The sequence below is a fragment of the Lissotriton helveticus genome, chromosome 12 (genome assembly GCF_964261635.1).
Source record: "Lissotriton helveticus chromosome 12, aLisHel1.1, whole genome shotgun sequence".
NCBI classification, from domain to species: domain Eukaryota; kingdom Metazoa; phylum Chordata; class Amphibia; order Caudata; family Salamandridae; genus Lissotriton; species Lissotriton helveticus.
Window position 1 is genome coordinate 569,191,881 of NC_136073.1, and position 24,377 is coordinate 569,216,257.

Genomic DNA, 24,377 nt, shown 5'->3' on the forward strand with positions numbered 1-24,377 from the left:
CAATCCTTCGAAAATGTTGGTTATTTTCCAAAATAATGTACTTTCTCTCCATTCGTACTCCTGCCAATCCGCATTCCTCTCCCTTTCCGCTGCCCGGTATGCGCCTCTCATGCGGCCTTCTAGTCGTATAATGTATTTTATTGTGCCAGCGTGATTGTTGGGAAATCTGAAGCCCCAATCTTATTGACCACGCTACGGCCCCGTGCATTGTATGAGTTTGAGTGAATACACCCCCGAGTATTATTCACTGCTCGCCTGTCCCTCAGCCGACGGATGTGGGATTAGGTCGATAACATGAAGGCAGCGAGGAAAGGGGTCAGGCAGAGGGAGTGCAGTTGGGGAAAGTAATTCATTACAAGACACAGCTGAGCTTTCTTGTAAGCATAAATCAGCAGTTTTGTGTCGTTCTGTGCAACGCTCTGTTTTCCTTAGAAATCAGAGGTTCCGCTTCTTGAGAATTGTGTTTCCTCAGACCGGCAGGAATCGAATACTTCCTTCCATAATCAGGCGGGAACGCCTACCGGGAAGTGTGCAAAGGGGTGGGGGGCAAAGGACTCCCACCCAAGGCACCATCTGATAAATACCTAAGGGTACCCGCCAGATTTCACTTCACTTCTCCCCGGGAGTTCGAAGCTGAGCCCTGTCTGAAGATGGCGGCCGGTGTGCAGACGGCGCTCGTGCTCGTCCTTGTCCTCGCGGCCTTCGTCCTGTCAATCACGGCAGGTGAGTGCTGGGGCCTTTCAGTCTAACTTGGGCGCGAGAGCGTGGGCATGCGCAGCCGACGCTCTGCCCGTATGCCGTATAGAGCGTTTATGAAGCGTTTCATACCCCTAGTGGTGGAGATGGTGCTTGACAGAGTGCAGTGTTTGTTGTGCTCCTATGTGGGAAGCTCTTTGCGTCAGTGACCGGAGAGGTGCTCTTGTCTTAGGTCGCAGAGCCTGGAAGCCTGAGAACGAAGGAGGAGGTGTGACAGATAAGACTGCACATCATAACAGAGAGAGACAGGAAGACAGTATGGGAATGAGAGTGCATATGTTTCTGAGAAAGAGAGAGACAGAGATGGGAGGGGGGGAGGGAGGGAGAGAATGTGTGCGAAAACGAGAGAGAGAGAGAGGATAGGAAGAGGGACGTTAGTGCTTAAATTGTAAAAAAAAAACAAGCATTGGAAATGCAATAGGTCTCGCAGCATTAGAGTTAGTGCTTTTAGAATTGTTTATGGGTTTTTTTTGTAAATCTTTAGCATTTTTGTTTCCTGTAGCCAATGCTAAAGAATTACAAATAAAAAAAGCCATAAACAAATCTAAAAGCTCTAACTCAAATGCTCCGAGACCTATTGCACTGTGTGAGGGTGAGGGGTTGAGGGTGAGTGAGGGTGAGTGAGGGTGAGTGAGGGGTTGAGGGTGAGTGAGAGTGAGGGTGAGTGAGGGTGAGGGTGAGTGAGTTAGGGTGAGGGGTTGAGGGTGGGTGAGGGTGAGGGGTTGAGGGTGAGTGAGGATGAGTGAGGGTGAGTGAGGGGTTGAGGGTGAGTGAGGGTGAGTGAGGGTGAGTGAAGGTGAGTGAGGGTGAAGAGTGGTATACAATTACAATAGGGTGTGGCTACACCCAATGTTTAGCCCAGGTACCACCTTGCGGGCCTAGCAGCAGTGCGCATGGAGGACTGCATTGCCCCCAGCGCGATGGTTCATATGGCAGCAGGAGTGGAGCAATATGCGGGAGGGTAGGTTAATGATGTGTGAGGATAGGAGGGTTGAAGTGTTTTGTCTGGGGCTGGCTCAATGGTTGTTAGAAAATTGCAATTCGTGAGTGGCAGGCTAAGCTCGGAGGGCGGACAGGATCACAGAAGACGCAAGTTAGTCAATGGGGCCCGCTAGGCAACCGTAGGCTATAGTGGGGACCATAGGGGAAGTGATGTGGCCTATGCACAGAGCTGCCGACTTGGGAGTGGCTCAACATCCTGTGATCCTGCGCAGATGATTTACTCTTCTCGGAGTAAAACAAACCAGGTATTTGGCATGGGGTGACGCACCGAGTATCAGGAAGAAGGTTTCAATGGGGAGTCGGGTTAAAGGGTAGACAAAGGCGCACGAGGGGCGAGCGCGAGTGGCGGGGGGCTGCTGCAGGAGCCTCAGCTTAGGAGTTGTCTCCCAGAGTACTGACGAAGAGGAATTTGGCCTGGAGAGACGCAACGGGGGGAGGGTGGGAGGCATAAAAACGCTTCAATTTCGGAGGCAGGTTAGAGGGAGAAAAAGCACAGGAGTGGGAGCGAAGAGAGTGGAGGGGTATGGGGGGCCTCGTTTTGGTGGCTTAAGGAAGGGCAGCAAAGCGTCTAATTACAAGGTTAAGGCGGGGAACCAGGCTGCGCACGAGGAGGCTCGTGCAGATAAGAATGGAGTGGGTCGGTCGGGTTACAGTACATTGGGTGTTCCCCCACATGGGGGGTGGGGGGGCGTTGCGCCCCCACCCCCATGTCACATGACCGGGGTCTGCTGGAGCAGGTAGGAGCCCTTTAAACTCCAGCAGTTTCATTAGCTGGATGCCTGCTAGGTGAGTCACCGTTGAGGGGGCGGGCCCTTAAGGAGGATGAGATCTGGGGGGAGGGGAGAGAGATGTACGTGAGAGAGAGAGAAGGCACACGAGGCAGAGAGACACCAATCACACGCACTCGATGAATCCTGATGAGTGGCGCTAAGTTTCCAAGGCGTTTCTTGCGACAGAGCAGCTCTGCAGGGGCCCCTGGCAGGGGCCCGGGACAGAGACTCACTCCCTCCAGCCCGCAGTGAATAACAAGCGTTGCAGTGAAAATAACGCGCTTATGTTATGCGCGCCTTGCTGTTCAGAAGTAAATAAGTTGTAAGTAAATGGGATGCACTGACCCCATTCTGCAATTTAAAATCCTGTAAGAGATGGTCTCACACTGCCGCTGAAAATGGACCCTAAAAAGGGACTAATGTCTTAAAGAAATGTCTTAAACTCTTTTAACCTAATAAATAATGGTTCCGCTGTCACCTCTGGTAGAAACCTCTGAGCTAAGAAATCACAAATGTTAAATGCAACTACGGCGATGTGCTGCGACTTAAGGAGGGGTAATTTTATGCGCTTACCTATTCGCCAACTAGTGGTTCTGCACTCGTGGCTGCTGGCCTGCGACTCCGTGTCTGCTGTTGGGAGTCGAATCAGCGTGTGATGCAAGGGGGCGTGTTTAGATCCGGAAACGGCGTTGCGCGAGTGCTGTGTATAATAAAGTTATGTGCGTAAGAGATAGTGTAAGCCACGATAAAAACAATAATGAATAAAAAAGAGAAGTGACATATGTTGTTAATCGGACGCTGTGTGCGCTGGGCAAAATAATAATAAAATAAAAACAAGATGGAGGGAAGAGAGGGGAGGGGGGAGGAGAAATGCGACACGGCGGGAAGGGGAGGGGGCGGAGCGGGTAAAATAAACAAGACGGAGGGAAGAGAGGGGAGGGGGGAGGAGAAATGCGACACGGCGGGAAGGGGAGGGGGCGGAGCGGGTAAACAAAGACGGACGTGCACGCGCTTTTAAGCTCAATGCGCATGCGCATTGAGCTTAAAAGTCACGGGCACTGCAAGGAATCGCCACGATTCCTTGCAGTGTGGATAAAGAGTGGATAAGTCCCAATACTCTCGCCTTGCTCGATGCGCATGCGCATCGACAGGCGAGACCTAAAAAGTGCTAGGGCCCTTGCCGGGAGGCCACTGTAGTATGCACCGCCAGTTGCCCTTGCCAACACTGCCCTAGACAGTACCTGCACAACTACTAACCATCAAACTCCTACAAGTGTGACATTTCGGACTATCCCAGCTCTTAGAATCTATATGAATTACTTGGATGGCGGTCACTGTTTATGTGCTCATCTCTAAATTTGACAGATCGCGTCACCATATGGCCGACGCTTTTTATCCCCCAAATATCTCCTTTTCAACTTTTTGAGATACATATTTTGCTATTGGGAAGAGAGACAGTGGAATTGAGAGCAGGTTAAATGTCAACAGGCTCTTTCCTCTCCACATGAGAAGGTTGAGAAGTCCATTTTGGGGATGACTTTTAACAACAACGAGTGTTTTTTGGATTGTTTTTGCACTATGGCCTTTAGGCTTCTTCATTTTGTAATGCTTTCTGGAACCATATGGACTCATATACCCGTTTATGTACCATTACCCCACAATAACTGTTCTACAAATAAATAAATGTTGGGGCAAAAGGCTGGTTTTTAAAATAAAGCTCTGAAACCTGGATGTGTTCAGGTCATTTTCGAATATATGTCGCTATTTCCCTCATGCCAACCTTAGAAGGATGAACGGCTGATGTGAAGCTGCTGATACGCTAACGTGTGTTCTGTAGGTTACACACAGCTGCATTCAGCAGGTGAACTGACTATGTAAGCTGTCCAACTGAGGTGTGTTCACAAGTTGCACTTTCTTAAATCAGAATTTGATCTGGCACCTGCAGGTTAATACTATCAGGATCTCTGCAGCAGTTGCAGAAACCCACTGAGCATTTTAACAGAGCTTCATGGTAGGTGAATTAACCCTCTGTCACCTTACTTGGACTAGAACCTACATATCACAAAAAAATATCTGCAGCAGGTGTATTCACAAGCTGAGATATCTTAGACCAGAGCCTGTGACCTGCACAGCAGGTGCATAAATCCACTGTTCTCACTGAGATTGAAGCGTACGACTAGAGCTGAACCCACTGCGCTATAGTATTGCCACTAATACTGCGACCTGCAGTTCATGCAGTGTTCACTGAGGCCTGCGGTCAATTAATGAGCAGCACGAGCTCAACACATTCTGCAGTGCTTCCTATCGTGACGTAGCATCGCGCCTTTCCAGTGCTCATTTACACTTTCAACTAAACAGATGCGCCAGTCCACTCAACCCTGGCCTGCAGCTCCCTGAGGTTCAAGTCCTTAACCCCAGCTCCCCCAGTGCGCCGAGCCGAGCCTGCAGCTCGCCCTGCTATTACACCACTGATACCCCCACACAACTCTGCCAGAGCCCTCATATCTTGGCCTGCAGCGCCCTCTACTGTTGCGTCCGATCTTTAAAAATGCACACAGCCAGCCCCACGGTTCCAATCACGCCCTCGTCCTGTAAATGTAAATGTAAATGTAAATGTAAATGTAGTATACTTGTAAAGCGCACAGCTGCCCCAGCAACGGGGCGTCCCGGCGCTGTATAACTCTGGGGAACCCGTCCTGGCTTTCCCTGTGGGATGGTCCCTTGCTGGGAGTCCCCAAGGTGGAGCCAGGCATCCCCGGAATTGGTGGGGCCGTTGTGGAGATTAGGCAAGCTAATGCCCAGAGTTGCCGAGTGGAACCCCTGATTAGAGTAAGCACCGAAGCGAGAATTATCGAGTCCGCTGACCAAGGTCCACAACCCTGCCGCGTCGGGAATTGAACCCTGGTCTCGGGCTGACTTCTGCTCTCAGGCCTGCTGCCTCTAACCAGTGAGCCACACTACTCCACAACCCCTGGCATTAAGCAGCGCACTCACATCCGGGCCACCAGCTAGGCCCGGTACCAGGATGTGGAATCTGGGAGGGCAATGAAGAAGCATGGCCCGGGTGGGGGTATAAACATATATGGAGTTGTCCAGAGTCTCCCAGGTGATAGCTGGCTCTAGGCAGGCTGGACGCCTTGAACGGATGTGAGCTCCATACCATACACGTACCATAACATACGTACCATCCCATACCAACCATACCACACCAGCCATCCCATCCCTTCCAAACCATCCTATACCATACCAACCATACCATCCCATACAAACCATAACATACCAACCATACCATCCCATACAAACCATAGCATACCGTACCATACCATACCATACGCCTGCCGGCTTCTCTCTACTGGTGTAGACTGTATATTTGTAATGGTTTAAGCCTACGGGCTTCATCTTTCCTGCTCCCTCCATCTCACCACCCTTTCTCTCTTTCTCCCCTTCCCCTCTTCCAACTTCACCGTCCTTTCTCTCCACTTCGCCTTGCTGTCGTGCTCACCCTCTACTTCCTTACAGTGTTACACCTCACCCCCTTCACCTCATCCACCTGTGTACGCGCTGTGCCTTCTCTTTCTCCGCCTCACCCTCCTCTCTCCACCGTATCCTAGTTTCTCTCTCTCTCCTGGACTCGCCTTCCTTTCACTGTGTCAACTTGCGCTTGCCCCACCTCACCCCTCTATGTCCAAGCTTTCCTTCTCTCTCCACCTCACCCTTCTCTCTTCTTCTCTCTTCTCTCTCTCTACCTCTCCCTTCTCTCTCCAACTCACCCTTCTCTACTCCTCTCTCTTCTCTCTCCTCCTCTCCATTCTCTTTTCCTCCTCTTCTCTGTCCCTCGCTCGCCTCTCACCCTTCTTCTGTCTCCCTCACTCCCCTCATTCTCTCCCTCTCACTGTCCTCCTTTTTCTCATTCTCCTCCCTTCTGCCTCAGCCTCCTCCTTATGCCTCTTCCGTCCCTCTCTCCACCTTCCCCTCTCTCTCACTCTCTTCTCTCCTATCAGTTTAAGACTGAGGAGCGTTAGCAGCTGGGAAGTACCAAGTTATGCAGCAGGGTTCACTACATTTTGTAGCTTAACGTGAGGCAGTATTACTTTATCATTTTGTCAATTTTGTACACATTAACGCTGTCTGGAAAAAGGTTTTGCCTCATTAGTGACAATTTAAAACACAAGTACAGCAGAAAGCAGCTGAAATGTGCCGAGTGAACCTTTGTGAGGGGCCTTCCACTGTGCAGCAACCTGTGATCGCATTTTTAGCAACTTTTCATCCGTTTAAAATGGCTTTTTGTTAAACTCTCCAAATTATGCAGCAGATGAAGGATTATGTGGCAAATGTACATAATACATCCATATTAGGCGTAAAATGCTGCGGCTGCAGGAGTGCGTGCCCCCACTATAATCCATTTCTGTCCCCAAAATGGCGCGTTTGTTCTTCAAGTTCCTTCTAATTCTATCAGTGCTCCCTGCCTTCTGCGGGACCCTCGGGAGACTGAGATTCCGGACAGCCGCAGCTCTTGACAGGGCTGTCATGGAATTGTTACCAGCGCTTTCTTTTACATAATAGGCACGTGCACTGCCGCTTCCCATCGTTTATCCGTAATTTATTAGTGAAACTTGACAAGTGTTTTCATTTAAGCAGAATCAAAACTTTGCCAGTGTTAATGTTTTTTTACTTAATATAGTGCGATAAGCAGGAATAATGCAATTGTGCGACTGGAGGGTATTCCACATGAGTACGGATGTGCCACATTTGTCACGTAATGCACCACCTGCTGCATAATTTGGAGATTTTAACAGTATAAATTGTTCTAATGGATCAAAAGTTCCTACAAATGTATCAACACCTGTTGCTGAGCAGTGGAAGGCCCTTCGCAAACATCGAATGTATTGCTGAATTATGGTGTTAAACTGGTACGAGGTATAACCTTTGCCAAGACAATGTTAACGTATAATAATGTAAAAATAATGAAGTAAAACAATCACAAATTGCGCCACATTACGCAGCACACTTTTCCTTTTCTTGCCACATAATTTGGTAAATTCTGCAGTGTAATTAGGTTTTTCTCGGCCGGATAATTTCACTGGTATAGGAATAGCGCTACAGGAAAAAATAAAATAAAATATGCCACTACTAAGATATATATCCTGCTCGTATGCATATTTTCACTTACCTTTCTTTAAATGGCAAAATCCTTTACGCTGTTTCTGCCATAAAACTGTTTTCATTTCTTAATTACTTTGTCACGGGAGCTTGCGATCTCGGTATAATGGAGGTGTCTCACATACTCCTATTATTTATTTTATTTATTTATTTTGAAAGTTTTATAGAGCGCGAACAAGATCCTTGCGGATATCAGAGCGCTTTACACACAAGTGGGATAAAAACAGATACAAAGATAAAAAGCTAAACAAGATATAAAACAAAGTTGAGCAAAAACAAATTGATCAAATGTAAACAAGGTGGGGTGGCAACAGTGTAAAGGAGGGCAACTGTACAGTAGTAAAGGATTGAAAGATAAACAAAATATATCAAGCAAATATGAGCAAACAAATTAGGCAAATGTAAAACAGGTGAGCAATCACCGCCTGTGACCTCACCCCTGCCCCCAGGCACTTATGGTAGCCCAAAGCATTGGCATTGTACAAGAAAGCTGCACAGTAAGGCTTTGATTGCAAGGCTGCAGTCCAGTGTTATTGTGTGCATGAAGTAAAATAACTAAGGATTGTTTTCTACCTGTGAACGGGCCTTCGGTGAGCCATGGGCTATTTTGGGGCGGGGGGGTCCTGGCCCACACTCTAGAACGTGGCCTGCCACCGGCCCCCATGATACATCAGTGCCAGTGTCACATGGAGGATTTTGTGAGCCCGGGCAAGAAATATTTTGGGGCCATGTTTGCAACAACTTTGAATTGTATTACCCATTTTTTGCCAATTCAAGTCCTATGCTGCCTACCAATATTGACATATACGTGAAGGGTTATGATAGAGAAATACACAGAGGTGATCTAGAGAGAAAGTTCAATTTCCGAGGGGGCTTTTTGGAAGGTGGGGGCCCTGGGCAATTGGCACCTTTGCCCACTGTGAGAAGTTGGCCTGATATATAGTGCTCACTATTCTAGTGATCACTGTGTATCATACCAAACAACCCTTATTGATGATTGGTTGTAAGTCAACCTTTTAGACCAGCTATCCTAGTAGCATGGACACGAGCAGTCTTCAGGCTAAACTCTAGAGGGCGTGTTAAGCCAGCTGTTTTACCATCACATATACCCCTTGAACACCAAGTGAAAGGACACCACACAAGTTGTTATGAAAATAAAGGATATTTATTTATAACAAGTCTACCCTGAACTCTTTATGAGTCAGGGAGCAGCTAAGCACAATACAAAACTCTTACGAAAATACTTTAAGTTGCACAATTTACACAAATGCCCGAGGGGCACGAAAAACCATATACACAAAAAGTGGAATGCGAAATGCTAGCAGGTAAGTAACAAGATCCAGAGGCTTCAGGATCGCTAGGACTACACTACTGAACCTTAAGATTACGAGCAGGAGGTCTAGGGAGATCGTGTGCAGAGTGTGCACTCTCACGCGGGATGCGGGAAGAAGTCTATGGATGCTAGCGTTTCTAAAGTTACTGTTTCCGGACGAATCCGACTAGATAGACTGAAAACGACAAAGGATCTGGATACCTGGATAGTGAACCTGTGCTGGAGTACCGAAATACTCAAGTTACCTAGCCCAGGGGCCGCGGCTGCATAGGGTTCAAAAGACGTCGGGAATCCTCGTTGAAGTCTATGGAGCCTGAAAGAAGAAGTTGCTGGCAGGCGACCAGTTAAGATGTTCGGTGTGATCCACGGCTGGATCAGTGAAGGAGACGACCTGAAAGCAGAGGGGACTCAGTTCTTAATCACTAGCCAGTGATTATGTGGGCACCAGGATGGCACCGGATGAAGTCACCTCGACCAGGTGAGTGGGCGACGCTGGACTCTGCAGTCACACGGGCTAGGAGGCGTTGTCGGCGTCCAGGCTGGAGGTGCGAGCTGTCCCACGAGGCTGTCGGCGATGCTGGACTCAGGATTTGAGCAACAAACCTTGGCAAAGGCAAGCCCATGCGGTGGAGTCAAGATGGCGTCTGGAGTGGACCAGGAGGGTCCGGGGTGCTCCTCTCTTGGAAGGGAGCAAGGGCCAGTCTGGAGCAACCAGACCAGCGGTGAAATCGTCGTGGTACGTCGTCAAGAGGGTCACTAGCCAACGGGCAAGTGACCGGACAACGTGGCAAGCAGCAAAGAAGCAGAAGGGCCCCACGCAGATCTCGTGGATGCTGGGAGGCTGGACTTCGGTGCTGAAGCTGCTTAGGGTTAGGGCTTCTCAAACCCCAGTGCACTTACTCGAGGGTCTCTCGGGGGTCGTGCTGGAGAAGCGTCGTGCAGGTCTTGAAGATGGCCGGTCCCACGGGTCTCGTCGCACCCACGAATCTCAGCTGTGCTGGATGATGTAGGTAGAGGTCAGAGATGGCAGGGAATCCGGGTCTCGTCGAGCTGGGCAGTCTTGATCCGGAGGATGGACTTACAGCAAACCGCAAGAGCTTCGGTGGTGCCTGCTGGTGCAGGGTGGCTACTCCTTAGCCACAAGGGAGAGTCTTCAGAAGAGTCAAGAGTTCCTTTCGTGGAAAGTAGTTTCAAGATTCAGAATGATCTAATTTGGGAAGGGGGCCTGCTCCTACCTTTATCCTAAGAAAAGGGGCTGGCACGCGACTAGGTCCTGCCCTAGGGGTGGGACCAGGAGGGGTTGGTTACACCCCTCTCCCTTGTCCGGTCTCTCCCCAGCTCAGGGGCTGGTGTGCCCCAGGAACTGGTTTGAGCCGGCATATGCACAGTGAGCACCGGGGTGCCACTTGCAGTCACCTTCCTTTCAGCCCTGCCTACCTGGGATACACAAAATCCTGTCTGGGATGGTGCTAGCACCGCCCCTGACAGGAAACCCTTTGTCCAGGCCTCCGTTGCTGGAAGGACTCCCAGCAGCAGGAGGGCAGACTTGTGTCTCAGTGGCAGCATCCATTTTGTGGAGCTGAGGCTATGTCTGACTTTAACCGGGGTTCACAGTTACATACATGTCGTGTCCCTCTAGAAGGGTGGAATGCTAACCCCGTCGCCAGAATTGGCGAGGGGTTAGTATTCCAATTCGTATGACACCTTACTCGACATGTTTTGATAAAGCTATACCAAAGTTAGCATTTAACCGCGAGGATTATAATGCACTTAAGAGTATATGGTATAGCGTTATCATGGAACAGCTATTTGGACTTGGTTCCGCAAGCTGCAAACGGGCTCAGCTCATGCCAGAGCACCATCTCACATAATTCCAAGCACTCTGCCTTCAGGATTGATAAGGCCTGCCATAGGAGTGACTGATAGGAATATATGTGTCCATTTTAGGGTTAGATATAGGAATACTATATCTAAAGCAAAGGGTGTTTACACTACCTTGCCCCAGCTGTCGTGCAGCCAGTTGTGTCTGTTTGGGTGGCCAGCCAGGGGTGGCATAATACATGCTTCAGCCCCTGGTAGGCCCTGGGTACACCTATGCCCTGGATACCTAAGGTATGCTGTACAGGGACTGATAAGGTGGCCCAGTACCAATTGGTAAGATGCACCTAAGGTACATGGTTGCAATTTAGAGAGAGAACAGCTAGGCTGTGGGTCTGATTAGCAGGCCCACAGCCAGGGAAAGTCGTAAATCAGTGAAGCAAAAAGCAAAAATCTGGGGTGGCCATGGGATTGCAGACCCCACTCTCCTACATAACCCCCCCCAAACTTAGGGACATTAAACTAACCTTGACCAGGTGAGTCTTCTTGCTCTAAGTGGAAGTACCTGGAGAGACCATCTGCATTACCATGGTCAGTTCCTGGGCGGTGCTCCACTGTAAAGTCCATCCCCTGTAGGGAAATGGACCACCTAAGAAGTTTGGGGTTTTCACCCTTCATTTGATTTAGCCATAAGAGGGGCTTATGGTCGGTCTGAACTTTGAAGTGAGTACCAAACAAGTATGGCCTCAACTTCTTCAGGGCCCAAACCACAGCAAAGGCCTCCCTCTCAATAGCTGACCAACGTTTCTCTCTAGGGGTCAGCCTTCTGCTTATAAAAGCAATGGGCTGGTCATGACCATCAATATTCAGCTGAGATAGAACAGCTCCCACACCCAACTCAGAAGCATCTGTTTGGACAATGAATGGCTTGGAGTAGTCTGGACTCTTGAGAATAGGTGCAGTGCACATGGCCTGCTTTAGGTCATCGAATGCCTTCTGACAGCTGACTGTCCACTGAACTTTCTTTGGCATTTTCTTACTTGTCAGGTCATTAAGTGGAGTCACAATGGTTCCATAATTTCTGACAAATTTCCTGTAATAACCAGACAGGCCCAAGAAAGCTCTGACCTGTGTCTGGGTGGTTGGAGGAGCCCAGTCCTTTATGGCCTGTATCTTGCTCTCCAGAGGTTGAACTTGGCCTCCACCTACAAGGTGGCCCAAGTATACAACTTGACTCTGCCCTATCTGGCACTTAGTAGCCTTGATAGTGAGGCCTGCCTTTTGCAGGGCCTCTAAAACTTTCCTCAGGTGGATCAGGTGATCCTCCCAGGTGGAGCTAAAGACAGCAATATCATCTAGATATGCTGCACAAAAGTCATCCAACCCAGTGAGAACTTGGTTCACCAACCTTTGAAAAGTGGCAGGGGCATTTTTCAAACCAAAGGGCATCACCACAAATTGGTAATGACCTCCTGGGGTAGAAAATGCTGTCTTGGCCTTGGCATCCTCAGCTAACCTGATTTGCCAATAACCAGCTGTTAGGTCAAATGTACTTAAGAAAGTTGCAGAAGCCAACTTATCTATCAGTTCATCTGCCCTGGGTATTGGATGGGCATCTGTCTTAGTGACAGCATTGAGACCCCTGTAGTCTACGCAAAACCACATCTCTCTCTTGCCATCCTGGGTGTGAGGTTTAGGCTCTAGAACTACAGGACTAGCCCAAGGGCTCTCTGAGGGTTCAATGACTCCCAATTCCAACATCTTTTGTACTTCAGTTTTTATGCAGTCCCTGACGTGGTCAGGTTGCCTGTAGATTTTACTCTTTATAGGCAGACTGTCTCCAGTGTCCACCTCATGTGTGCACCAGTTTGTCTTACTGGGGGTCAGAGAAAACATTTGTCTGAAGGATTGAAGGACTTGCCTACAATCCTGTTGCTGATGCTCAGAGAGGCTGTCAGAAAAGACTACACCATCCACTGACCCATCATCAGGGTTCTGAGTGAGCAGGTCTGGGAGAGGGTCACTCTCTTCCTCCTGTCCCTCATCTGTGGCCATGAGCAAGCCCATGTCCTCCCTGTCAACAAATGCTTTGAGCCTATTCACATGAAGTACTCTGTGAGGGCTCCTGGGAGTTCCCATGTCCACCAAATAGGTGACTTCTCCCTTTTGCTCAATGATGATGTGGGGTCCAGACCATTTGTCTTGGAGAGCTGCTGGGGCCACTGGCTCCAACACCCACACCTTCTGTCCTGCATGGTAAACAGTTAGGACAGCCTTTTGGTCATGCCAAGCTTTTTGAAGTTCCTGGCTGGCCTCAAGGTTTTTAGATGCCTTCTCCATGTACTCTGCCATCCTGGAGCGGAGACCAAGTACATAGTCCACTATGTCAAGTTTAGGCTTTTTGAGAGGTAACTCCCATCCTTCCTTCACAAGACATAGGGGTCCTCTTACAGGATGTCCAAACAAAAGCTCAAAAGGGCTGTAACCAACCCCCTTCTGTGGGACCTCTCTGTAAGCAAACAGAAGGCAGGGTAAAAGGATGTCCCATCTTCGCCTAAGCTTTTCTGGTACCCTTTTATCATCCCTTTGAGGGTCTTGTTGAATCTTTCAACAAGCCCATTGCATTGTGGGTGATAGAGTGTGGTGAATTTGTAATTGACACCACATTCCTTCCACATAGCAGTCAAGTATCCTGACATAAAGTTTGCACCTCTGTCAGAGATCACCTCCTTAGGGAACCCCACTCTGGAGAAAACTCCAACCAGGGCCCTTGCCACAACAGGAGCTGTAGTGGTTCTAAGGGGGAATAGCTTCTGGGTACCTGGTGGCATGATCCACTACCACCAGTATAAATCTGTGCCCAGATGCTGTTGGGGGGTCCATTGGTCCAACAATGTCAATCCCCACTCTTTCAAAGGGAACCCCCACCACAGGTAGTGGTATAAGGGGGGCCTTTGTTGTGCCACCTGATTTGCCACTGGCTTGGCAGGTGACACATGAACGACAAAAGTTCTTAGTGTCCTCAGACATATGGGGCCAGTGAAAGTGTGGGGCAAGCTTGTCCCAAGTCTTATTCTGGCCTAAGTGACCTGCTAGGGGAATTTCATGGGCCAAGGTGAGAAGGAAACCTCTCAGAGACAAGGGGATGACCAGCCTCCTGGTAGCACCAGGCTTGGGGTCTCTTGCCTCAGAGTAAAGGAGTCCATCATCCCAGTACACTTTATGGGCACCTGTGGCATTCCCTGCAGCCTCAGCAGCAGCCTGCTGTCTGAGGGGTTCAAGAGAGGAACAGTCTAACTGTGCCTGTCTCAAGTCTGCCCTGGAAGGGCCCCCTGTCCCAAGAAACTCAACCTGTTCAGGCTCAAGCTCTTCTAGGACAGTTCCTTCTGGGGTCTTGGGGTCAGTCTCCTGAAAGAGCTGATCCTGTTCCTGAGGCAGGGGGGAAGGGTCAACCTTACCCCTACTGCTCTTTCTCTTGGTTAGTGTCTGGTCCATTGTTCCAGGAACCAGCACTAGTTCAGCTGGGCATTTCTTGGCCTGTGACCTAGTCACAGCAAGGACATGTGCTGACAAACCTAACATTTCCACATGAGTCCTATACTCCACATCTGACCATAAGGAGGATTCCAAATCATTGCCCAAAAGACAGTCCACAGGGAGGTCTGAACTAACAACAACCCTTTTGAGGCCATTTACCCCTCCCCAGGAGAAGTTAACAAGTGCCATACTATGGGAGGTAGTGGCATTGCTAGCATTGGTCACCAGGTAGTCTGCTCCCAGTATTACCTGGTCAGGGTCCACAAAGTTAGGTGTCACCATGGTGACACTGGCACAAGTGTCCCTGTAGGCCTGAGCCATTTTTCCATTAATCAAAGGCGTCTGCCTGTACTTGCCCAGAGTACTGGGACTTATTGTAGGGGTCATATTCATGTCCCCAGTACAAACAAGAACAGCCTGAGTAGGTGTTCTGACTAAGTCAGAGCCCGCCTCAGTTCCCTGGGTTAACCCCACTATAGCCTTAGGAGGATTACTACCACTACCAACTGTACTAGGGGGTGCAGGTGCCTTAGGGGCAGTAGTGGTAGGAGTTGGGCCTTTCTTGGTGCACTCACTAAACCAGTGAGTATTACTTTTGCAGTACTGGCACCATGGTTTCTTCTGACCATTCTTCTTCTTTTGGGAATTCTGGGAATTCTGGGACCCACCCTCTTTAGATTGTTTGGGCCCTGTTGAAGACTTCTGGTCATTTTGCTTGTTCTCATTACCCTTGGGATCTGCTTTCTTCTGGCCACCACCCTGGTTCTGGTTCTGCTGCTTGACCCTTGTCCTGACCCATCTGTCTGCCTTCTTTCCCAATTCTTGGGGAGAGGTCAGATCTGAGTCAATAAGGTGCTGATGCAACAATTGATTCTGACAATTACTTAAGATTTGTTCTCTCATAATTAGATTATACAATCCTGTGTAATCAGTAACTTTACTTCCCAGTAACCAGCCTTCAAAAGCCTTAGTGGCACAATCTACAAAGTCAGCCCAATCTTGAGACTGTCAGTCAGTCAGTCAAATATCTTTATTCGGTTGATTAAAACCATAAAAGCAATACACAATTCATTTTTAAAGATAAAAAACCATACGAATAGATTAAAAATTAACAATTAAACAATTTGTACACCTGTTGCAGTTCCTAAAATGCTTCCTTAAAAGAGGTTATTTTTAAAAGTTTGAATACAAAATAGATTCACTAAAAGGTAGAGTCCAGAGAAAACAGGCACCTCCATGTCCCACTAATCTTAATACAGTGCCCCAGAACAAAGTTGACAAAGTATCAACCAGAATGTGTATTTGTCTGGGTAAGTCTTGTTTTGTTTAATCGGGCAGCCGCCACCAAAAAACTGGCTACACCATATGTGACCTGCACAGAGTTAAGCATTTGCAGGTGTAAAAGTGCAGGCCTTACCTGGACAAAATTAAGTTCCTTCAGAATGGGATATAAACATTTTTTTCGGGGCTCCAGATAGTGTTCGCAAAACATCACAAAGTGAACTGTGTCCTGATTTGAGAAGCTATCACATGTGCAAGGTAGGGTATTTTCAAAGGTCCCCCACTTTATATTAGTACCAAGCACTAAATGGATAAGGTTGAACCTAAATCTCAATAAAAGAAAACGATGGTATGGTTTGGTCACATATTTTAGGTAAGGTTCCATAACTGAGGAAATAGATAGTTGATATATTGTTCTCACCATGGGTTTATTGAGTTCAACCTCCTCCCTTTCTAACTCCAACAAGTTCCGGAGATGCAACTTTACCCACCCTACATCTTCTTTCTTGAGGCCCTGTGGTGAAGAATACATATCCGGGCGCCCTAGCTTCACGCATGCCGCTCTAACATACGCTAGCCAGGGAATACTACCCGCCTTATCCAAGGCCATACAGTCTTTGAGTATGAGATGGTTCAACGTGATCTCCTCGTTTGTCCAGGTTTTCACCCAGCATAGCAGGGGGGCCATTTTTAGAAGGTCAGCAATGTGGCCCAAACCGACTTCACTATGAATAGAGTATGTAGGAGATGACTTTGGGAGTGACAGCAAAGCTCGTATAAAGTTATTTTCTACAATTTGAATGCCTTGGGAAGGAACATAGCCCCAGATGTCAGCCCCATAGGATGCGATAGCCAGGCACTTGGATTTGTAGATACGGATCATGGCCTCCATGGGCCTGGAACCTAATTTTTTAGAAAAGTTCATATGGCCTGTAGTAGATCTTGCAACTGCATTTGCCTTCATTTTTAGTTGAGGTCCCCAGGATCCTTTTTCGTCAAAGGTGACACCTAAATAACAAAAGAAAGGTACCCTAGAGATTCGTGATTCATTGCAACTAAAAGTTTTAATCTTCAGGCTTTTCCTACGTGAGCCAGTAACCATGACATGGGATTTTAGTGTATTGATCTTTAAATCTAAAGATTCCATGAAAGATCCGAAATGGTCTAACAGTCTTTGCAGGCCCGTGCCTGTACGAGCTATTAGGACGGCGTCGTCCGCGTACAGGAGGACCGGGATGGAAGACCCTCCCATACGCGGGACGTCCAAGGTGGCTAAATTTAGTGATTTACCAAGGGAATTAATGTACAGTGTGAATAGAAGAGGGGCCAGAATACAACCCTGTCTGACCCCTCTCCCTGGTCTAAATTTTTCAGTACACCTACCTTCCCTTGTAACCCTAACGGAAGCAAACAAATTCTGATGGAGGTCATGTAAAAAATTCACCAAGGTAGTGTCCAAACCCAAATCCCGCAAAATAAACCAAAGTTTAGAGCGATTAACCAAATCAAAAGCAGAGGATAAGTCCATAAACCCTAGATATAAATGCCCCTCCTTCACCACAGTGTATTTACTAATAATGAGGTGGAGGTTTAAGCATTGGTTCATGGTCCCCCTGTGAGCTCTAAAACCATACTGAAGGTCAGAGAGGACCCCACTCCCCTCAAGCCAATCCCCGAGTCTTTGTAGAATGACTCTGCCCAGGATTTTAACAGCAGAGTCAAGCAAGGAGATTGGCCTGTAGCAAGCGGGGTCCCCCCTGTTCCCCTTCTTAAAAATCGGGACAATTATAGAGGTGGACCAAGAAGACGGAAAGCCTGCCGAAGGTATCGCATTAAAAACATTGGTCAGTATTTTGGACCAGAATTGGGGATACTGCATGTAAAGATCAGCAGGTACCCCATCGGGTCTTGAGACTGAGTTTTCTGGGTGTCTCTGAACAGCAACCTGTACTGTTCAGTGGTTAAGCCAAACCCATCAATCAGTGTATTTTTCAAGACTTGGTAATTGTTAGCATCCTCAGTTCTAGTAGTGAGGAGCTTATCTCTACCTTTACCTTCAAAGGAGAGCCACAGAATAGCTGCCCACTGACTCTGGGGGATGCACTGGACAGTGCAGGCCCTCTCCAAAGCAGTCATCCATTTGTGGATGTCATCCCCTTGTTTAAAGGGGGGCACTATTTTACTCAGGTGTCTAGTATCAAAACTCCTGTCTTTATCCTTAGGGATATTGCTGCCACCAGTGGGGGACTACCCCACTTAACTGTTGCTCTCTAGCAAAGGCAAGCTTCTCCTTGGCCAGGGCAAGTTCTTCCCTCTGAATCCTCAGATTAGCCTGTTTCATCCTTGCTTCATGTTCTCTTCTCTGAGGGGAAGTCAGTCTCCTTTGGGGAGAGATCATTCTCCTCTGAGCACAGATCTATTGGAGTCCCTAGAATGAGACCTATCTCTTCTAACTCCAAAGTTAGGCCTGCTTAGGGTCAGTACTGGGGGTCCCCCAGATCCTTCCCTATGTAGGTCTAAGTTGGCCCTAGTAAGCCTGACTAGCTCAGGACCATTGTCTGCCTCATCCCCAGAAATAACCTCTTCATCCTCCTCCTCCTCTACTTCCTCAGTTTCAGTGAGGTCAGGATCTCCAGGGGTACCTTCTAAGGGGGGGCATGCTCCCATCTGTATGAGTAGCTTTTCTAGCATCATAAGTCTCTAAGAGACCTAACAGAAAAGGAGTGGTAGGGTTAGAACCCTGTTTTAGTTTCCTGGAGGTACACAATTGTCTCATCTCCTGGAAGCTAAGGCCTGCATATCTGGAAGTGACCTGTGGAGGGTCAACAGCCACAAGGGGAGTCTCTGAAGACTCTCCATGGGTAGACATGCTTCTAGTGTGGTGTAAGTGATGAACCTACCTACACTATGGGTTTACCTACTGATCCCTTGCTAAGAGTTGTAGTCAGGGTGTGCTAAGCCCTGTTACACTACAACAGCTGGTTCAGTAGAACTCAGAGTATTCTAAGTTAAGTTATATGTACCTGGGTACTTATGTGATCTTTCAATTGATATTCTTAGGATACGTGCGAGGTAAAACAACAGCAAGCTCAAATCCCAACCGCTGCACACCAATGTGAGAAGTTGGCCTGATATATAGTGCTCACTATTCTAGTGATCACTGTGTATCATACCAAACAACCCTTATTGATGATTGGTTGTAAGTCAACCTTTTAGACCAGCTATCCTAGTAGCATGGACACGAGCAGTCTTCAGGCTAAACTCTAGAGGGCGTGTTAAGCCAGCTGTTTTACCATCACATATACCCCTTGAACACCAAGTGAAAGGACACCACACAAGTTGTTATGAAAATAAAGGATATTTATTTATAACAAGTCTACCCTGAACTCTTTATGAGTCAGGGAGCTAAGCACAATACAAAACTCTTACGAAAATACTTTAAGTTGCACAATTTACACAAATGCCCGAGGGGCACGAAAAACCATATACACAAAAAGTGGAATGCGAAATGCTAGCAGGTAAGTAACAAGATCCAGAGGCTTCAGGATCGCTAGGACTACACTACTGAACCTTAAGATTACGAGCAGGAGGTCTAGGGAGATCGTGTGCAGAGTGTGCACTCTCACGCGGGATGCGGGAAGAAGTCTATGGATGCTAGCGTTTCTAAAGTTACTGTTTCCGGACGAATCCGACTAGATAGACTGAAAACGACAAAGGATCTGGACACCTGGATAGTGAACCTGTACTGGAGTACCGAAATACTCAAGTTACCTAGCCCAGGGGCCGCGGCTGCATAGGGTTCAAAAGACGTCAGGAATCCTCGTTGAAGTCTATGGAGCCTGAAAGAAGAAGTTGCTGGCAGGCGACCAGTGAAGATGTTCGGTGTGATCCACGGCTGGATCAGTGAAGGAGACGACCTGAAAGCAGAGGGGACTCAGTTCTTAATCACTAGCCAGTGATAATGTGGGCACCAGGATGGCACCGGATGAAGTCACCTCGACCAGGTGAGTGGGCGACGCTGGACTCTGCAGTCACACGGGCTAGGAGGCGTTGTCGGCGTCCAGGCTGGAGGTGCGAGCTGTCCCACGAGGCTGTCGGCTGTCGGCGATGCTGGACTCAGGATTTGAGCAACAAACCTTGGCAAAGGCAAGCCCACGCGGTGGAGTCAAGATGGCGTCTGGAGTGGACCAGGAGGGTCCGGGGTGCTCCTCTCTTGGAAGGGAGCAAGGGCCAGTGTGGAGCAACCAGACCAGCGGTGAAATCGTCGTGGTACGTCGTCAAGAGGGTCACTAGCCAACGGGCAAGTGACCGGACAACGTGGCAAGCAGCAAAGAAGCAGAAGGGCCCCACGCAGATCTCGTGGATGCTGGGAGGCTGGACTTCGGTGCTGACGCTGCTTAGGGTTAGGGCTTCTCAAACCCCAGTGCACTTACTCGAGGGTCTCTCGGGGGTCGTGCTGGAGAAGCGTCGTGCAGGTCTTGAAGATGGCCGGTCCCACGGGTCTCGTCGCACCCACGAATCTCAGCTGTGCTGGATGATGTAGGTAGAGGTCAGAGATGGCAGGGAATCCGGGTCTCGTCGAGCTGGGCAGTCTTGATCCGGAGGATGGACTTACAGCAAACCGCAAGAGCTTCGGTGGTGCCTGCTGGTGCAGGGTGGCTACTCCTTAGCCACAAGGGAGAGTCTTCAGAAGAGTCAAGAGTTCCTTTCGTGGAAAGTAGTTTCAAGATTCAGAATGATCTAATTTGGGAAGGGGGCCTGCTCCTACCTTTATCCTAAGAAAAGGGGCTGGCACGCGACTAGGTCCTGCCCTAGGGGTGGGACCAGGAGGGGGGTGGTTACACCCCTCTCCTTTGTCCGGTCTCTCCCCAGCTCAGGGGCTGGTGTGCCTCAGGAACTGGTTTGAGCCGGCATATGCACAGTGAGCACCGGGGTGCCACTTGCAGTCACCTTCCTTTCAGCCCGGCCTACCTGGGATACACAAAATCCTGTCTGGGATGGTGCTGGCACCGCCACTGACAGGAAACCCTTTGTCCAGGCCTCCGTTGCTGGAAGGACTCCCAGCTGCAGGAGGGCAGACTTGTGTCTCGGTGGCAGCATCCATTTTGTGGAGCTGAGGCTATGTCTGACTTTAACCGGGGTTCACAGTTACATACATGTCGTGTCCCTCTAGAAGGGTGGAATGCTAACCCCGTCGCCGGAATTGGTGAGGGGTTAGTATTCCAATTCGTATGACACCTTACTCGACATGTTTTGATAAAGCTATACCAAAGTTAGCATTTAACCGCGAGGATTATAATGCACTTAAGAGTATATGGTATAGCGTTATCATGGAACAGCTTTTTGGACTTGGTTCCGCAAGCTGCAAACGGGCTCAGCTCATGCCAGAGCACCATCTCACATAATTCCAAGCACTCTGCCTTCAGAATTGATAAGGCCTGCCATAGGAGTGACTGATAGGAATATATGTGTCCATTTTAGGGTTAGATATAGGAATACTATATCTAAAGCAAAGGGTGTTTACACCACCTTGCCCCAGCTGTCGTGCAGCCAGTTGTGTCTGTTTAGGTGGCCAGCCAGGGGTGGCATAATACATGCTTCAGCCCCTGGTAGGCCCTGGGTACACCTATGCCCTGGATACCTAAGGTATGCTGTACAGGGACTGATAAGGTGGCCCAGTATCAATTGGTAAGATGCACCTAAGGTACATGGTTGCAATTTAGAGAGAGAACAGCTAGGCTGTGGGTCTGATTAGCAGGCCAACAGCCAGGGAAAGTCGTAAATCAGTGAAGCAAAAAGCAAAAATCTGGGGTGGCCATGGGATTGCAGACCCCACTCTCCTACACCCACGATTTAAAACTGCAGAATCCCCACGACATGCCAGTACTGATACCCACACATAGCCCTGCCAGGGACTCACATCCTGGCCTACAGCATCCCCATGACATGCCAGTACTGATACCCACACACAGCCCTGCCAGGGACTCACATCCTGGCCTACAGTATCCCCATGACATGCCAATACTGATACCCACACACAGCCCTACCAGGGACTTCCATCCTTGCCTACAGTATCCCCATGACATGCCAATACTGATACCCACACACAGCCCTACCAGGGACTCCCATCCTGGCCTACAGTATCCCCATGACATGCCAGTACTGATACCCACACACAGCCCTGCCAGGGACTCACATCCTGGCCTACAGCATCCCCATGACATGCCAGTACTGATACCCACACACAGCCCTGCCAGGTACTCACATCCTGGCCTACAGTATCCCCATGACATGCCAATACTGATACCCACACACAGCCCTACTAGGGACTCCCATCATGGCCTACAGTATCCCCATGACATGCCAGTACTGATACCCACACCCTGCCTGGGACTCTCATCCTGGCCTACAGTATCCCCATGACATGCCAGTGCCAGTACTGATACCCACACACAGCCCTACCAGGGACTCCCATCATGGCCTGCAGGCCCCACTGCAGCATCCCCATGACATGTCAGTACAGATCACTGATACCCACACACACATACTGGCCTGCATCATCCCAGGACATTTAGTAACATATATTATTTAGTTGACAATTAGAAAAAGAAATAAACATGTTGCAGGTAAGAGGGAAAGATAGGGAAGGGAAAAAGCCAATGGTGACAAGAAAACAATAAATGCAACAAAACTTTTTTACATATTTGTCTGAAGGATCAAAACAAAAGCACTATGTTACATTAAATGTCATGTAACCTGTACAAAAGTGTGCACCAGTGCTCGTGAGAAGGTAAACGCTGCAAGTGACAAGTGAAGGGATATGAACAGCAGGAGACGGCGCAGAAAATAGAACTATATGCAATGAACTCTTAATGGTACCCATACATTAATGGGCAGAAAACATTTTTTTGGGTGTCCGTAAGAGTGGTGTCTTGAGTTGCGCTGCAAAGTCGATGGCGTTTCGGCCTATACAAAATTTAGGCCATCATCAGGACCAGGTTACAATATTTACACAATTGCTGCATGGAAAAAATAATAATACCTCAAATCAGCATTGGACCGTGGGAGACGAGAACAAGAGACAGCATGGTCTCAGGATTGAAAGCACAAGAAATTACATGAGGGGACTAGCCATCAGGTAGTAGAGGTATCTTGAAGACAGGTGTAAAGGAAATTGGGGGAAATCATGGTGCATCCAAGGAAGGAGTGCACAATGAGAAAAAATATAAGGTGCCTAGGCTCAAAGGGTGGAAGAGGAAGAGAATAGCACATACATTATGTGGAAGTGACGGAGTACAGAGTTGGTGAAAAAGGGTACAGAGTTAGCGGAATTGGATGGACTGTAACCTAACCTTGCTTGTAGTTCGAGGTAAGCACACCAAGCACGGTGTGGCACTGCGATGGGGCAATGGTCTTAAAAGGTAGATGAGAAAATGAATGGATGCCAGGAACACAGCGAGATTAAGGCAGAAATGACAAGGGTATTGGAAGGATTTGGACTGAGAGAAATCCGTAGCCCAACAAAAGTGTACACATGTCACTTGTGCCGTTTACCTTCTCACGAGCACTTGTGGACAGTTTTGTACAGGTTTCATGACATTTAATGTAACATAGTGCTTTTGTTTTGATCCTTCAAACAAATATATAAAAAAAAATCTCGCATTTATGGTTTCCTTGTCTCCTTTGTTTTTTTTCCCTCCTATCTTTCCCTCTTCCCTGCAACATGTTTTGTGCTTATTTCTTTTTCTAATTGTCAACTAAATAATACCTGTCGAGACATTGTTGTTTGTTACATACTATCCTACCCAGGTCTCAACTTGGTTTATGGGTATCCTACTGTAGTTTGTGTCTTCATCCCAGGACATGCCAGTACTGATACCCACACATCTCTGCAGCACTCACATCCTGGCCTGCAGCCCCCATGACATGCCAATACTGATACCCACAATCACATCCTGGCCTGCAGCATCCCCACTGTCCCATCCTGGCCTGCAGCATCACCACTGTCCCATCCTGGCCTGCAGCATCCCCACTGTCCCATCCTGGCCTGCAGCATTCCCACTGTCCCATCCTGGCCTGCAGCATCCCCACTGTCCCATCCTGGCCTGCAGCATCCCCATTGTCCTATCCTGGCCTGCAGCATCCCCACTGTCCCATCCTGGCCTGCAGCATCTCCACTGTCCTATCCTGGCCTGCAGCATCCCCATTGTCCTATCCTGGCCTGCAGCATCCCCATTGTCCTATCCTGGCCTGCAGCATCCCCATTGTCCTATCCTGGCCTGCAGCATCCCCACTGTCCCATCCTGGCCTGCAGCATCACCACTGTCCCATCCTGGCCTGCAGCATCCCCATTGTCCTATCCTGGCCTGCAGCATCCCCACTGTCCCATCCTGGCTTGCAGCATCCCCACTGTCCCATCCTGGCCTGCAGCATCACCACTGTCCCATCCTGGCCTGCAGCATCCCCATTGTCCTATCCTGGCCTGCAGCATCCCCACTGTCCTATCCTGGCCTGCAGCATCCCCACTGTCCCATCCTGGCCTGCAGCATCCCCACTGTCCCATCCTGACCTGCAGCATCCCCACTGTCCCATCCTGGCCTGCAGCATCCCCATTGTCCTATCCTGGCCTGCAGCATCCCCATTGTCCTATCCTGGCCTGCAGCGTCCCCACTGTCCCATCCTGGCCTGCAGCATCCCCACTGTCCCATCCTGGCCTGCAG

General features: G+C 48.9%; 1 protein-coding gene across 1 annotated transcript in view; it reads left to right on the plus strand.

The window, feature by feature from the left end:
* The first annotated feature begins 645 nt into the window (after positions 1-645).
* CCL22 (C-C motif chemokine ligand 22) overlaps positions 646-24,377 on the plus strand; it is a 29,792-nt gene continuing 6,060 nt past the window's right edge. The window contains exon 1 of the mRNA XM_078669688.1: positions 646-723. Within this exon, the coding sequence (XP_078525814.1) occupies positions 651-723 (73 nt within the window). The 5' untranslated portion in view covers positions 646-650. The remainder of the gene's footprint in view (positions 724-24,377) is intronic.